Below are 15,763 nucleotides of genomic sequence, written 5' to 3' on the forward strand. Positions count from 1 at the left end.
CAATAGCTGGCGGGGGCCGCGGCACGAATTCGAACGCGGGGCCGCCCTCCGCCTCCGCGCTGCTGGGCGGGCGGGGCCTGCCGGCCAGCCGGCGTCACGTGGTGCGGGAGGGGAAGCTTCCGCTTCCGGGTAGGGCTCGCGCGGTCGCCATGGCGAGCAACGCCGCCAGCCTCAACGCCGTGCGGGAGACCATGGACGGTGAGGGGGCAAATAACCCTATTAAACCCTAATTAAACTCGGCGGCTGTTTGTTAAGCTCTGGGTTCGGCTAATGTGCCTGTTATTAAGCTATGGATATACTAGTTCTCTTTCTTAGTAGGGCGGCCTGGTGATGAAGGAGTTGTGAGGAGGGCAGCGAGTGTTACAGAGGCAGAATAGCTCCTGGTACAGATTTACATGACTCTCTTGTGGGATAAGCAGTCCGGGAGAAGCGGCACTGGAAGCAGGGGGAAATATTTGTAAGTCTAGAGACCGATACTCTTCAAAATAAATAAATAAACTAAAATAAATAAACAAACTCTTAATGGCGTGAGCAGCGTGAATAAAGATCAATTGTTGCCTTTCCTTGTCAGGCTAACCATGGGGAATTAAAGCTAGCAGGTTCTGGAGGCGTGTTTTAAGAAACCGCGGAATGGATGTCAAATGTTAAAGAAGCTTAGAGGAGACTTGGGGGGAAGTGGGGAATTAGAGGGGACAAACTTAGTGCGGACAAACAGCTTTTCTTTTTTTTGAGGGAGAAACTCAGGCAGCTTGGAGGGGACACTTGACACTTTTTGGTGGAAAAGTTGAGGTAACCAACAGGGCACAAAATGACATTTTTTAGGGGAAATCCAACATAATGTCAGTTCTTCTGGAGGGGGACTGGGGCAAATTATGTGGGTTTCAGGCTTACTGGAAAGCTGCTGAGAAATCCCTTGAGGATGGTTAAATATGAAGGCTTCCTCTGGAAATGCTCTAATGAGGGACTAGAGGCTTGGGGGATGTTTTCACGGTAGGTGTTGCTTTGTGGTTTTTTTCCTATATCCTTCCCTAGTTAGGCTATGGCTTACGGTTACTTAAGGATTCCTTAGCAAAGACCTCCATGAGTTGAAGAGGTGCAACAAACAGTGGTTCAGCTCTGTCATCGGAGCTGCTGTTGAAGGGAAGGCAGGACTATTGTGGCTGTGCTGGTGCTTCAAGATGCTTCTGTGCACCTGAGGAGAGATTTGTGTGGAAAGGCGAGTGATGCTAAGGTTTCATAACTGAACTTGACACCTGCCCTTTCTCCCTTTCTGTGGGATCTCAGGGAGTGTATGCAGAATTAGAAACAGAGTAAGGTTTTAAGAACTTGAATGGAAAGTGTACTAGCCTTCAGATTTAGGATCCCAGGCTTCCTGTGTAACAATGTGTATATCTAGGATGCATGCTCGTAATTTAATCTCCTACGGTCAGGTAACTTTAGTTGTTGTGGAAGTCAGAGGCTTTCTTCCACAGCATCTGTCTTTTCTCTTTGACTTCAGTGGAATTGACTGGACGTGTTAGGTCTTTAATCTCTTGGCCTGCGTAAATGTGACTCTGAGGCTGTGCTACAATATGCTTTTGTTATACTGAAGTACAATATTTTCATAGTTGTCAAGTGGACAGGAGTTGCATAGCATGTTGGTTTTATATGGGAAGAGTGTCCTACTTCATTTTCTTATAATTTGGGGGAGTAGCATCTATACAAACTAAAGCTGTATTGTCGTAGCCTCAGGTTGGAGATTACCATGGCACCCGGAAATAAACTCTCAACAAGCTCTGCTGATATATGTGTAACTAAAACTGTTCAAGGGTATTGAAGAAACGGGGCCTCCAGGTTTTTCAAAACCCTTTATCCAGTGTTAAGTTTGCTGAATCAGAGAGATGTGACTGCCACTTCCACAGATTCTACAGTGGAAAATAAATTTTGATGAATAACAGTTCTGATCGCTGTAGGGTCTAAATTGATTTCATTTTTTCCTTTTACAGTTCTGTTTGAGATTTCAAGAATATTAAACACTGGCTTGGATATGGAGACCTTGTCTATTTGTGTGCGACTTTGTGAGCAGGGCATCAATCCAGAAGCATTATCTTCTGTTATTAAAGAACTGCGTAAAGCTACAGAAGCTCTAAAGGTAATACTGTTACTTAAAAAGCACATACCCTTCTCCTTAAAAGAATCAGATCTATGTTCAGTTTGCTATACTTCCATGTATAAATTCTACTTTGAAATAAAAAACAGTTTTCTAATCTGGAGTTTTCAGCTGCCATTTGCCCCCTTACCTGTGTCATGTTGTGATTGTTTTGCTGCTTTCTTCTTCAACCTGTATCAGCTTACTTAAGCAACTTCAGCTTCGCAGTATTCAGTGTTTGTGAACAAGTTAATGCAGCTGCTGGTGCTAATGTAGACTTCATGCATTGCTCTAACCACATCAACCTATGCTTTAAATCTCTCCAGGGGCAAGCAAAGGGATTTCATAGGGGGTGCATGTGGATATACATGGCTTTTTGTAATTTAGCTGTTCAGCTAATAGAGTAAATGACTATAGTTTAAAAAACTCACCTGCCTTTTAACAGGTTTTTGTCCTTTACTGCCACCTAAGCATCATGGTTCCTTTTCCACTGTAACTTAAGTTTATTTCTCTGGGGTTGGAGGGAGAATCCATATCTAGCCTACCTATTTCTGTTCTGATTTGTACAAAACTCAGTTTTTAGATTTTGACTAGATGGATGCTAGCCAGGGCTATTTTTCCACCCTTCTTGAGTTTTTGACTATCATAGAACCTCATCCCATTGGCCTCTGCCTCGACCCAACCTGTCCAGCTCCCTCTGCAGGGCCTTTCTACCCTCCAGCAGATCAGCCCTTCCCCCCAGCTTGGTGTCATCTGCAAACTTACTGAGGGTGCACTCAATTCCCTCATCCAAATCATCAATAAAGATATTAAAGAGGATGGACCACAGCACTGACCCCTGGGGAACACCACTGGTGACCATTTGCCAGATGGATTTCACTCCATTCACCACCACTCTCTGTGCCCAGCTGTCCAGTCAGTTTTTAACCCAGCAAAGAGTGTACCTGCCCAAGCCGTGGGCTGCCGGCTTCCCCAGGAGAATACTGCGTGAGGCCATGTCAAAGGCCTTGCTGAAGTGTAGGTAGAGTACGTCAACAGCCTTTTCCTCATCCACCAGGTGGGTCACCTGGTCATAGAAGGAGATGAGGTTGGTCAGGCAGGACTTGCCTTTCATGAACCCATATGGACTGGGCATGATCCCCTGGCTGTCCCGCACATGCTGTGTGATTGCATTCAAGATGACCTGTCCATCACCTCTCCTGGCACCACGGTCAGGCTGACAGGCCTGTAGTTCTCTGGGTCCTCCTTATGACCCTTCTTACAGATGGGTGTCACGTCGGCAAGTCTCCATTTGGGACTGGAGACCAGGTTGGGACATCTCCGGGTGACAAAAACTGCTGATAGATGATGGAAAGCGGCCCAGCAATCACAGTCACCAACTCCCTCAGCACCCTCGGGTAGATCCCATCTGGCCCCATGGACTTGTGACAGTCCAGGTGGAGCAACAGGTCTCTAACTGTTTTCATCTGAGCTGTGGGGGGGGTTCTTCTGCTCCTGACTTCGAGGTTGGGAGGCTGAGTACCTCGAGGATAAGTGGTCTGGCTAGTAAAGACAGATGTAAAGAAGGCATTCTTTACAGCCTTTTCCTTATCCTTAGTAGTCATGTTCCCCCCGTGTCCAGTAAAGAATGGAGATTCTCTTTGGCCATTCTCTTGCCCTTAATATATTTATAAAAACATTTATTTTTATCCTTAACCATAAAAGCCAGGTTGAGCTTGTGCTGGGCTTTGACCTTCCTGATTATTTCTCTGGATATGCTGGCAACTTCCTCGTACTCTCCTTGAGTTGCCTGTCCCTTCTTCCACAGACAAACTCTTTGTCTCCCAGACACTCAGCAGAAGTTCCCTGTTCAGCCACACTGGTCTTCTTCCCTGCTGGCTCATCTTATGGCACACGGAGACAGCCTGCTCCTGTGCCTTTAGGACTTCCTTCTTGAGGAGTGTCCAGCCTTCCTGGACCCCTCTGCCCTTCAGGACTGACTCCCAAGGGACCCTCCCTACTGGTGTACCTACTCATCTATATGTTTAAGTGTGTGCATGTGTTTAACTGTGCTTATACGTGACTGGGGGGAGTTGATTCTTCCCCTTTGCTTTTGTTGCTATCCTTTGCCTGTTTGTCCCATAAGTGACTTAAAATTTACCAGTGCCTGCCTGCCATCAATACTGCACCTAGCTGGGTGGTTTGAGTTGCACAGTAATAAAGACTTAAGAACTTGATCAAATAATTGGCAATGGGATTTAGGCAGTTGTGATAAGTGTCATTTTTAATAAATTTTGTGTAAATAATTTCACTGTATGAGTGAGCAATAATTAGAGATCTTCCTTTGGAGTTCACTATGCAAAGTTTCATGCATTTTAGCACTTACTGAAAGCATTAGTGTAAAATGGTCAGGATACAATCTGCTCAGATAAAGATACACAATTTAACAAAACAAACAGTAATGGCTATGTTAATAAAGGATAATGGCAGTTGAAAGCATTATTAAAAATATATGTATATTAAAATATTCCTTAGAGAACAACATGACAGCTTATGAAGATTATAAATAGCTTATCTTTAGATTTGAAATTTTCTAGGTAAGTATAAGGCTTTAACTTGCATCGTATCTTCTTTTTATGACTTGTAATAAATGGTTTTTCTTTTTCTAGGCTGCTGAAAATATGACAGGCTGACGTGGGAGAAGCCTTCTGCATGAGAAGAATTCAAAGTTCTAGGGTTAATAGATATGAAAATTGATTGCTGTTCAGACATAGAATGAAATTATGACTGTGAAGGTTTCAGAATATTTCTGTAATCTTCTTGAAAAGGATGATGTATAGAACAGCTTTGATAAGTTTTTTCAAATAAGATAGGCCCAACAATAATTTTATTGTTCTTTAATTTTTGGTTATTTTTGTGAACCACGTGTAAATATAGTGTAATCACTCTTTAGCACCCAGTATTTTTAAACCATATCAGGTACTGAACACTTGCTGAAATTGCTAGCATGTTCCAGTGAATATTATGAGTACAGCTGGTTAATGCATCCTTCAAAAGTGCAAATGTGTCCTGTTTTTACTTCTGTATTTGTATAAACCAGTGTGGACACTTTCATCTGTGGGCAAGATAGGAATGAAGCCCCTCCTGACTTGATTGTAACCAGAGTACTGGTGATGACTTAAGTGACTTAAATCTCATTCTGAAAGTAAGAAGTAAAGCACTTTTATAATGAAGGAAATTAATTGTCCTTTTAATTCACGTTGTTATAAGAAGTGTTTTTAACCTGCGTAAAAAAGGAACTTTAAATTATGCAGATATCTATGTAAATTTGAATTCTGTATGACAGGGGATATCATACAGAGTTCAAATCCTATTTAATTTACACTTGTTTGGAGTACTAGACCTGAAAATATTAAGCCTATGTTGTTATTTCCTACTCAAAGCATGTATGAAAAGTATCAGATTTGGTTGTGAGTCTTAATGCTCATTTTTTGCAGGAATGTCTCTATATTCAGCACTAGGAATCTTCACTGATGCCAAAATGAGTCTTTATAGTGTATATACAGTGAACTGTGGAGCATGTTATCCAGTGAATGTCCTTGCATCCAGGAAATATACTTCAAAAGAAAACTGTTTCTGGTGTATTATTCCTCTGCTGCTGTTTAAGCTTTTGCAATTTTTTATCAGAATGGTTTAAAGCTGTATAGTGTTGTTAGTGGAACTGTAGTGACCTGCATGGTTGATAGTGGGGAGTACACATAGAAATGAACCTGGAATCTTTAAGTCAAGCTTTATTTGTGCAGAGAAAAAAAGGTCCTTCTATTTTGGGCTTACATCATACACATTGTAGCTAGGTCACAGCTTTACAAAATGTGATCAAGTAGGCTAAAGACTTCACGCTGCTGGTAGAGAATAGGAATATATATTACATTAAGTTATTTACCATTATTTCCAGTTACTCTGGTCAAAAAATCATTCCAGGAGGATGCTCTAAAAACTTCCTGATAACCAAACTGTTGGGGATTTAAAGTAGTATCATCTGTCTCAGTCATAATGGATGTTCAAAATCCTTTGTAAATCAATGTTCTAACTTCAGAGTTAAAGCTTTTTTGAATACTGGGTGTAACGTTTTTGAAAATGCTAAGTTATCCATAGTATGAAAAGATGAATAATACAATTTATCCTACCAAACCTGAAAAGTCAGCAAAATGTCACGAAAGCATCAGGTCAGTTAAATTAATGATCAGCTATTTTAGCTAGACTCAGTGCTACCTGTCATAATCAGAAAAGACTGGGGGAGCGTTCTTGCACTGTGAACAGGTTATCTTCCTTTCTTTCCAAAAAGAACCAAGGAACTAAAATTTTACTGCCTGAACAATTTTTGTTTCAGTGGTAAAAAGAAAATGACTTTGAAGTAACCGATCACTAAAATGGGTTGATACTGACATTAAACTGTTGTTTGGGCTCAGCCACATGTTAAAAGCTTTGGACAGAACTGTTGTACAGTGGTTTTAGCGTTGAATATGTAATTGTCATAAACCAAAGACACTTTGTTCTTTCTGTACAATTTTATTGAGAAATTCTGATTATTCTTATTAAATTGTTCTATATATTCACCGAGTACACAATTACTGTGAGAAATTATGCGTGCTTTTATGTACATTTATGTATCCTTAGGCAATCTAATAGTTGTGGCTCCTAAGTGTAGCTAAATCTGAGAATTCTCACTTGTGAAATTTAAACTCCAAAAGTTTTCTTTGAACTGTAGCAAATGTGGCCAAAATTATTGTGTAATTCTATTAGAGTGCATGTGCATGCTAGTGCTTTTCCTGCATTATCAGATCTTTGGACAGTGCAGTAATTCTGGTGGCTTCCCTTGACATTGCTCTTTATCACTTTACCACTGGAAATACACAAATGTGGTTTTAACTTCTAGTACACTTTGCATGATTTCCAGTGTTGGTTCTATGTCCCCGAAGTGCTTAAAACAGTTTGCAACTGTAATATGAGATCAACCTGTATGCAATTCTGTTGGGTAAGTTGTGGCTACCATTTTATCATTGATAAGCTTACTGGTTTTATGCACTTATTTTCTCTGGTAGACAATTTCTCATATGGAATTATAGAAGCAGAGAATGTTTTTGACTTTCAAAAACTCAATTTGATGGATATAAACTAAAAATGCATGTTTTTTTATTGTTACATGGGTCTAAATGGTAACATTCAACTTAGATTTAACAGTAAGGAGTCAAACAGCTTGAACTCTTGAAAACAGAATAGCTATACTGGTTCCAACCAAACGTTTTCCTAACACAATAGCCTCTCTTTTGTTGTCAAAAGCAGATGCTTGAGGAAGAATAAGAACAATGCAAGCACATTTGGTTCTTTTCCTTCTGTATTCTAGCTTCTAAATGTCTTCTATTCCAGGCTTTCCTGAACATCATATGGTTTGTCTATTTAGTAATCCCTAATGCTGTTTTTTCCAGTATTTGTCCAGTTTCCCTTGGACTATATATGTTTCCTGACTAACAGCAGCCTTTATCATTCGATGTCCGTGGCATAAAGAATCAACACTTCTTACTTATTTTGAACCTGATTTTTACTAGCTTTGTTTAATGTTCCCTGCATAGTAAACCTTTAAGTGTCATGGTTGTGAAAATCATGATTCTGCAGGTATAACATTTACATTTAAATTACCTCATACTACTGTTACTAACACTGATATATGTTAAAATACCTTTTGGTTGCCCAAAGGTGTGGAATAGCTTCTGTGTTTGTCGTCCTTTGAAACTTTCCTGTCTCATTATTTTTTTGAAAAGAGAACTAGAACTGTACACAGCATTAGCCATGTAAATACTGGCCTGTTTGTATACTCTTTAGTTCTTTATTCCCTTCCTAGTAATTCCTAATACTTGACTTTTTTAATATGAACTGAACACTGAGCTGTCTTTGGGAGTGGCAGTGATAAGCTCAAAGGCTCTTCTTTCATATATGAAACTATGATTGTTTCTTTCCATGTATATATTTTTTTTTATCTATGCTGAACTGCATCTGCCGTTTTATTACCTAACCGGTCTTAATATGTCTTTCTGCAGTTCCTCACAGTTTTCCTGCAGTCTCACTATCACTAGTGTCACCTAATGTAGCTGTGAGAGCTTAAGCACGGTCATGAATCCAGTCCTGCAGAGAGCATACAATTCTAGACAACTGTTAGGATCCCTGAAATTTGAATTTATATAAATACATTCTAGAAATTTAAATAAGAAAATAATTTCGCAGGAGGTTATAAATTACTACAACAAAAAGAATCATTCTGAAACCTCCATCTTAACATTAGGGAGTTTGAGTTTCTTAGGGCAATTAGATTAACCAAATTAATTCTGTTAACAACAACAATAACAAAAAACAACAAAACCCTCAAAATGCTCTGGATGATGATCAGGCAAAGACATTTGGTTTAATGGAACTGTATCCATGAAAAGTGCACATACATTTATCAGCTTGCTTTCTTTCCCACCTGCTGGTCTCAGTTGAACAAATTCTGGTTATTCCTAGATTTGCTTTCTTTGCAGGATGAGCCCTTCTACCCAACACCTTTCACCTTCAAACACTTCTGTACTTTTATCTCAGACTAAAGCTTGCTTACAGTTTTATGCTATAGAACTCCCCACCACCACCACCACCAGCCCTCATATACCTCATATTTGTGTATACCTTAAAATAAAAAGCACAGAAATGACAGCACCCTAAGATTCAGCAGTGACCCATGACAAAATGCCATGTATTGTAGTAGTAGACAACCTGCTTTAGAGAGAGCTAACACGGATCAAGGGGGTTTATACATTACTATGCACTACCTGAGCTAGGGGCTCAGGTAATGCATAGTAATATACAACCAAAGGAGTCAACTGATTACTTCTTTGAATCACAGATGCTACTTTTAATCTAAGTTTGGAACACTGAGGATTCCAGAGATGAAAGGTGTGCTAATGTAATTTCAATGTTTAAAAGAGCAGGAGTGATAACAGAATTGAAGACCAGCCACCTAGCATAAGTACTAGCAAAGGGTGGATCTGTGAACCAGGGATTTTATCAGCAAGGAATGAAAGACAACAAAAAAAAAATGTAGTGAGTTCTATTTGATCGCTGTTTCATAGAAATGTAGGTGGTCTCTGATTACTTACAGGTTTATGTGTGAGATGTAGAAGCAGCATGCTTGAATTTTGCAGGACAACTTTCACTTAAAACACACTGTTGACATCATTCAATAAAAACTGAAATGTACTGGGTTGTTATCTGTTTAGTTGTCTAGTTAACTCAGGTGTAAAAATGTAAAAAACAAAATCTTAGTTCTTGAAAATGGTAAATTGAATAAATTGCTTCATTGAGAGGGTTTTGTAAAGTGTTGCCTAGTTGTAGGAAGTGTTCCTTCTAAATACAGAAAATGGATTTATCATACAGACAGAGTGAAAACATAAAATCATGGTGCTGTCTGATTACTGCTTCCAGGCTCAATGTTTATACATCCAGAAACTTGTGGTGATACAAGAATCATTTACATGAAAACCATAACACTGTTTCAGGACTGGAAAACTAACCTTATGAGGTCTTACAGAACTCAGCCTATGCAGTTCCTTAAGGAAAACTTGAGAGGAGACATTATCACCATGTGTATGTCCTTGAGCACAGAAAGAAATCCAATTGCTACTTTTTTTTTTTTTTTTCAATCCAACAAACAGAACACAGCTGATATTAGATAAATCATACCTTAAAAATAAGGTACAACTTTCCAGGAACTAAGGTAACGCAACATTGACCCAGCATACTAGGGAAATGGCAAGCTGCCTACTCTCTGATGTTGTTAAAATGAAATCAAGGATACTACTGAAAGACATGGTTTAGTCTAGATTTTGGGGAAAAGTCTCCAATATTTTTTGCAGGATGTCAGGCAAATTGGCTGTAGCAGTTCCTTCTGCCTTCATGGTCCATGAAGAACAGTATAAAAGAGCGCTAAGAAAAAGTAATGTGATGAATATTAGGAATATTCAGGATAAATATCAGTGATGTTTCTGTCAGTAAGACAAATGGAAGCCTAGTTTCTAAGACATTTAAATGTTACCTGATATAAAAAAAACCACACCTGTTATTAATGTTGCTGGCAATCTAGAATATGTTGAGTTTCAGCACTTTTATTATCACCATGTTCCTGTTTTCTCACTTCTGATTCTTTATGTGTAAGGAGATGCCAGCTCATGAAAATGGCTCTCTGAAAACTGTTGGGAGAGATCAATGACATCATTACATGGGTGAATGTGAATTTAACAGGCGTAGGTAATTTTCAGTAAAGAAGATGGAAAAGAGGAATCGAGGAGGAGGCACTTGCCTGTACTGAAATTTCTGAAGGAAGCAGCCAGGCAGGACCACTAAGCCAGGGAGAAAAGGAAGCGGGCCATAGGCAAGTGAGGAGGCTGAGGGATATCCTAGCTTGACTTTATTTGATTATGTTATCTGCATGACAGATCCAAAAATTGACGTGTTTGAAGATAGGAAGAGAGACTAGGGTTGCTAGGTGGTCATGTTTCCTTTCTCCCTCTCCACAGGGTCAGCATGCTGAACAACAGTAGAATTGGGCATGGCCACTTATTAAACAGCAACAGCGAGGCAGTGTCAGGGCACTGCAGAGGCTGGGGGCTTTCAGGGGCTCCCCAGGGGTCCGTCAGGGCAGGGCCTGGCAGCCAGGGCCTGTCTCACCACCCCAGCCAGGAGCTGGGCAGGCTGAGGGGACGCTGGGGCAGCCCTGGGCATCAGGCACGTCCCTGGGGATAAGGCCAGACCCAGGCCGGGCTGTGGGCCCCCAAAGTGATAAAACTTTTTTGACTGTTCCAATGTTTTTTAGGCCTCGAGGCTGGCAGTGGGGGGAAGATGGGGCTGCCAGCCTCCTCTGCCATCACTGCCCTGATCCAAAATGTCCCACCACACACCCATATCAGTGCAAGCAGCTTGTGAGGCTGCTAGTTGAAGTTATCACCTCTCACTTCATCCTTCTTCACCAGGCTCCGGAAAAGCTTCTTTTGACATTTTTTCTTCCCTCCTAGGAACGCTGCTTCATACCCCCTGGCTTTGTTCCCAATTTCTCTTTGAAGTTTATAGGGGCAGACATTTGTGAACAGGACAAATCAAATTTTTGAGAGGGCTCAGCTAATCAAAGACAGAGAAATAGGCTCATTCCTATGACCGCTGAACCTGCATCTAACTTGTGTATTGTGAGTAGCAGGGTTGCTATTTACTATTTGTGTTTTAGGGCCATGAAAAAGCCAGGATTTTACAGTCACATGCACCTTACACATGAAGCTCAAGACCTTAGATGAGATATAAATGCTCTAGAAAAAATGTTAAGGAAATATATTAATCACTTGCACATACAGTACTCTGGTTTAAGTAAGATTTAATGTGGGATTTAAAAGAGAATCATACACTGGCCTTACACATTTTAAAGTAAAGATATGAGCCAAAATATCTGGACAAACTTTCCTTAGGTCACAGAAAAAGAAGTCTAGCTTCTATTTCCTATCAGATCAGAGATACAGACTAAAGTAAAACTCAGACTTTTTTTCAAATCAAGTGCTTTCCCAATTCAGAAATGAAATCTTTTGTTTAGCTTCGCTGTTTGTGTGAAAACAATCTCAGGCATAGGAGCAACTCAGCAAGTTACATGCGTGGTTATTTACTCCTACATGCTGTGACAATTGTACTCACGTGGAAGAAAGACAAATGACTACAGCATATACGCAGTCTGGTAATCTGGTTTGTATTTTTAGCATGGTATCTCAGGCTATGCATTTCACTGTAAGAATGACAGTAGTAATAAAGCTGCCAGTTTTTGTCAATCAGCAGCTGTCTGTCTGCTCTAGTTAAATGTCTTTGCAATGACCATTCCATTTTTAGACATGCTGGGCCCAAGTTCAGCATTGACTTACATCATGTGAAGTTTTATTGAAGTTAGTGAAAGCCATACAGGACATAAACCACCAGTGGATATGGGGATTGTTCGTCTTAACTGTGACTGAATGGATTACACAAAGAAATGATTTTGTTTGGGCAGACCCTCTAACTTTCAAGTGGGTGAGCGCTCTCGTTAAAATAGGTTGTTTTCCATCATCAAAACATACCAATTACAAAAAAAAATAAAAAATACTACAGCTTCAGAGATTTTCATTCAGGATTATTTTATCATGGTTTAATGTCCTATGCCTTATCCCCCCATTTCTGTTCTGTGAAGTGGGCCTTATGCCAACTAAATCTGCCGTAATTCACCATTTCCCTCTCTCCCTTCAATTTTGAGTTTCTCATTAGAGGGGCTTCATTGGTTTCCAATTTTTCAAATTTTTCAGTCATTTCTACAATATTTCCTCAAGATAATCAAACGTTATTCAATAAGGATTTTTCCTGACAACTCATATTTGTCCTGGAGTTTTGATAGAATTATTTTTACTGGCCCTAATATATGCACAACTATTAGAGAGACTGTCCGAGTTGCACAATATTCCACATTGCCAAAGCTGCTCTTTGTCCTGGTACACAAAATTCTGAATTTATGTATCCCTGAAATACCTTTAGAGTGTTACCATGTACAGTGTAGGTATCTGTTGTGGTTTAACCTGGCCAGCAGCTAAATACCACACAGCCGTTTGCTCACCCTCCCCCCTCCCACTCTGGGATGGGTGAGAGAAACGCGAAAGTGAAGCCTGTGGGTTGAGATAAAGACAGTTTATTAAGACACGAAAATAATAATAATAATAATGATAATAATGATAATATAATAATAATAATAATAATAATAATAATAATAATAATAATAATAATAATAATAATAATAATATAATGTGTACGGAACAAGTGATGCACAATGCAATTGCTCACCACCCGCTGACCGATGCCCAGCCTATCCCCGAGCAGCCGGCCCCCCACCCCGGCCAGCCACCCCTATATATTGTTTAGCATGACGTCAGATGGTATGGAATACCCCTTTGGCCAGTTTGGGTCAGCTGTCCTGGGTCTGTCCCCTCCCAGCTCCTGCTGCACCCCCAGCCTGCTCGCTGGCAGGACAGAGCGAGAAGCCGAAAAGTCCTTGGCCTGGTGTAAGCACTGCTCTGCAACAATTAAAACATCAGCATGTTATCAGCGCTCTTCTCATCCTAATCCAAAACATAGCACCCTACCAGCTACTATGACGAAAAATTAACTCTGTCCTAACTGGAACCAGGACAGTATTCAATGGATTGGCATGTGCATACCAATTTTGTGTGGAGAGATATCACATAGATATGATAATGGGCAACCGAATATAGCGGGTGGCATCCTTGCCCATGGCAGGGAGGTTGGAACCAGATGATCTTTAAGGTCCCTTCTAACCCAAGCCATTCTAGGATAAATATCAGGGATATCCTTCATTGTTTTAAAAACGCAGCTTTAATTTGCTTTTTATTATTACTGTCCTGTGCTGTGTCAAACAGGAGGTATCTGAGTCACATTTGGTCTCTGTTTACATAGGTACAGGTTTGGCTAGAATATTTCTAGTGCAAAATTCAGACAGGAAAAAAAAAAAAAAAATCTTTGCCCTGATTTTCAACACATTCATCTTTTTCTATCCCTGCTTCTGTGTTAATCAACTTACACAACCTAATTTGGATTACAGAATTTTGCATACACAACAGTGACTATTTTTTCTTTTGAAGAAATTCAAGTTGTCTAAGAATTTTATGAGGAGAGAACTGCTGTCGTTCATGCTTTTCATACTTACTTCTATAACTTGTTTCAAATAACATCCGACATTTATAAAATACAAAGCAGGAGAAAAAGTATAAATATTACTGAAAACTGTAACATACTCCACTAGATGGCAGACAAACATTTGCAACCAGTGCTACAGCTATGTAAAATGCTCCTTTGTTAGTTTTGCATGGATTCTAATAAATAGTATCTTAGGATCAATTTTCAGTGTAATGAAGGATTGGTGTAATTTAACCTTTTGATTTATTTTTGAAAACATTTTAAAACTAGGCGGAAGAATTAAAAAAGCATGCTATTGATTTTGTGATTTTGGCCCACAAAGGAGAGAACAGAGTCTTAGGCACTTAAATTTTTGTATGTTATGCATTTAACTTTTACTGAAATGAGATATGCTAGTATTAAAGTAGCCACAACAGAGAGTGTTTTCAGCACGAAAGTCAGTAGTGACATATTTTTCCTTTCAAAATAATAAAGGCTGCACATAGCGTCTTAGAAACTGCACTGAAGGAAGTTCTACAACACACTGTAGTTCCTAACCAGGCTAGCTTTTCCCTTTTAGTGTTTATGTACTTTCTAGCAGCTAGTCAGCAATTTACACTGTTTAAGAGAAGGAGGCACAACAGAGGTAAGGGCAGCACGTAGACTAACTCTAGCGTAGGAAGATATGGCTCCCTGGTTAGCATGCACCAACAATGGTATGGATGTACCAATGCCATAGCAGCATCACAGTTTAAAAGTACCAAATAGATAGCCACATTGATACATTAGTTAGGAATTAAGACAATTCCTACCGCTTCCAGTAGTAAAAAGGGAGAGGAAGCGAACGCACCCTCCCACCAACTCTGTGGCTGTGGGGTTCATTTCTATCCACCGAATATGTTTCTGGATCTATTGCCAATCTCTGTAGTCTCCAAAATTAGAGGGTAATGGAGGAAGGTTGAAGAACTCCTCACGTGGGATATTTAAGGGAGTGGGAAAGGAGTGCCATATTAATCTTCAGCCTCACACCATAGGTGGTGATAAAATCTCTGGGAAAAACTGTAACTCCCTGCATAATCAAATTAGACTGTCAAGGGTTAGTGAAAAGGGGGCTCTCCCCTCAGTTCACCCAGTAAGCCCTTCCCCAAATACATAATAATATTGTCATTTTATAATTATTATAATCTTAAAATGGTCACATTTTAGTGAAAAGCCCAGATTATTTCATCTATCCTTAAACCTCTGGTTTCCTCTTCAGTCAGTGGAGAGGCAAGCTCTCAGTGGAGAGGGGCAAATCAGAGCTCTGAAGTTATTCTTCTTCTCTGAATTGCTCTCTAAAGGAAACTCTCTATTGACTGAAGAGGTAACCCAAGGAGACTAGTATCCCGAGGCTAAGATTAGTCTTTGCAAATATTCCCATTAGATCATCTACTCTGACTTCCTGTATTTCACAAGCCTTTGAATTTCACCCAACAGCCTCTCTATTGAGTTCAATAACTTGTGTTTAGATAAAGCATATCCAAAAAGACATTTATTCTTGAGTTGAAGACATTAATAGAGATAGTGTATCCACTGCTTCCTTTGTTGGTTTGTTCCGTAGTTAATCAACTCCACTATTAAACTTTGTGTGCCTTATTTCTTGTTTTAATTTATTTGGCTTGGGCTCAGTACTCAGCTGCTTGCTATGCTTTTTCCTTCTCAACTAAAGAACTCTTTAGTTTGTGGGCTTTTCTCCTGAGGGAGCGATTATAATCAAGTCACCACTGTATCTCCTTTTTGATAAGCTGAAAGGATTTTCCTTTCTGTAAAGTGTTTTTTCTTCTCTCCAGTGATCATTCTGGTCTTCCCTGCAGCCTGACTTATTTTTGCTCTCCCTCAGGTGTGATA

General features: G+C 39.9%; 1 protein-coding gene across 1 annotated transcript; it reads left to right on the forward strand.

Annotated features, from left to right (window-relative positions):
• Positions 1-41: 41 nt before the first annotated feature.
• On the forward strand, positions 42-6,735 carry MZT1 (mitotic spindle organizing protein 1). The gene is made up of 3 exons (XM_083811432.1): positions 42-198; positions 1,986-2,131; positions 4,777-6,735. Exons 1-3 carry the CDS (start codon positions 150-152, stop codon positions 4,798-4,800), a joined length of 219 nt encoding a protein of 72 aa, XP_083667558.1. The 5' UTR covers positions 42-149; the 3' UTR covers positions 4,801-6,735.
• The last annotated feature ends 9,028 nt before the right edge of the window (positions 6,736-15,763 follow it).

This window comes from Anser anser (assembly GCF_964211835.1).
Source record: "Anser anser genome assembly, chromosome: 1".
Classification (NCBI taxonomy): Eukaryota; Metazoa; Chordata; class Aves; order Anseriformes; family Anatidae; genus Anser; species Anser anser.

Excerpts from the sequence above, each read along its gene's own strand:
- MZT1 (XM_083811432.1), top strand. The coding sequence starts at position 150 with ATGGCGAGCAACGCCGCCAGCCTCAACGCCGTGCGGGAGACCATGGAC. Across the intron at positions 199-1,985 it reads CGTGCGGGAGACCATGGACG|TTCTGTTTGAGATTTCAAGA; the intron begins GTGAGGGGGCAA and ends TTCCTTTTACAG. Across the intron at positions 2,132-4,776 it reads AAGCTACAGAAGCTCTAAAG|GCTGCTGAAAATATGACAGG; the intron begins GTAATACTGTTA and ends TTCTTTTTCTAG.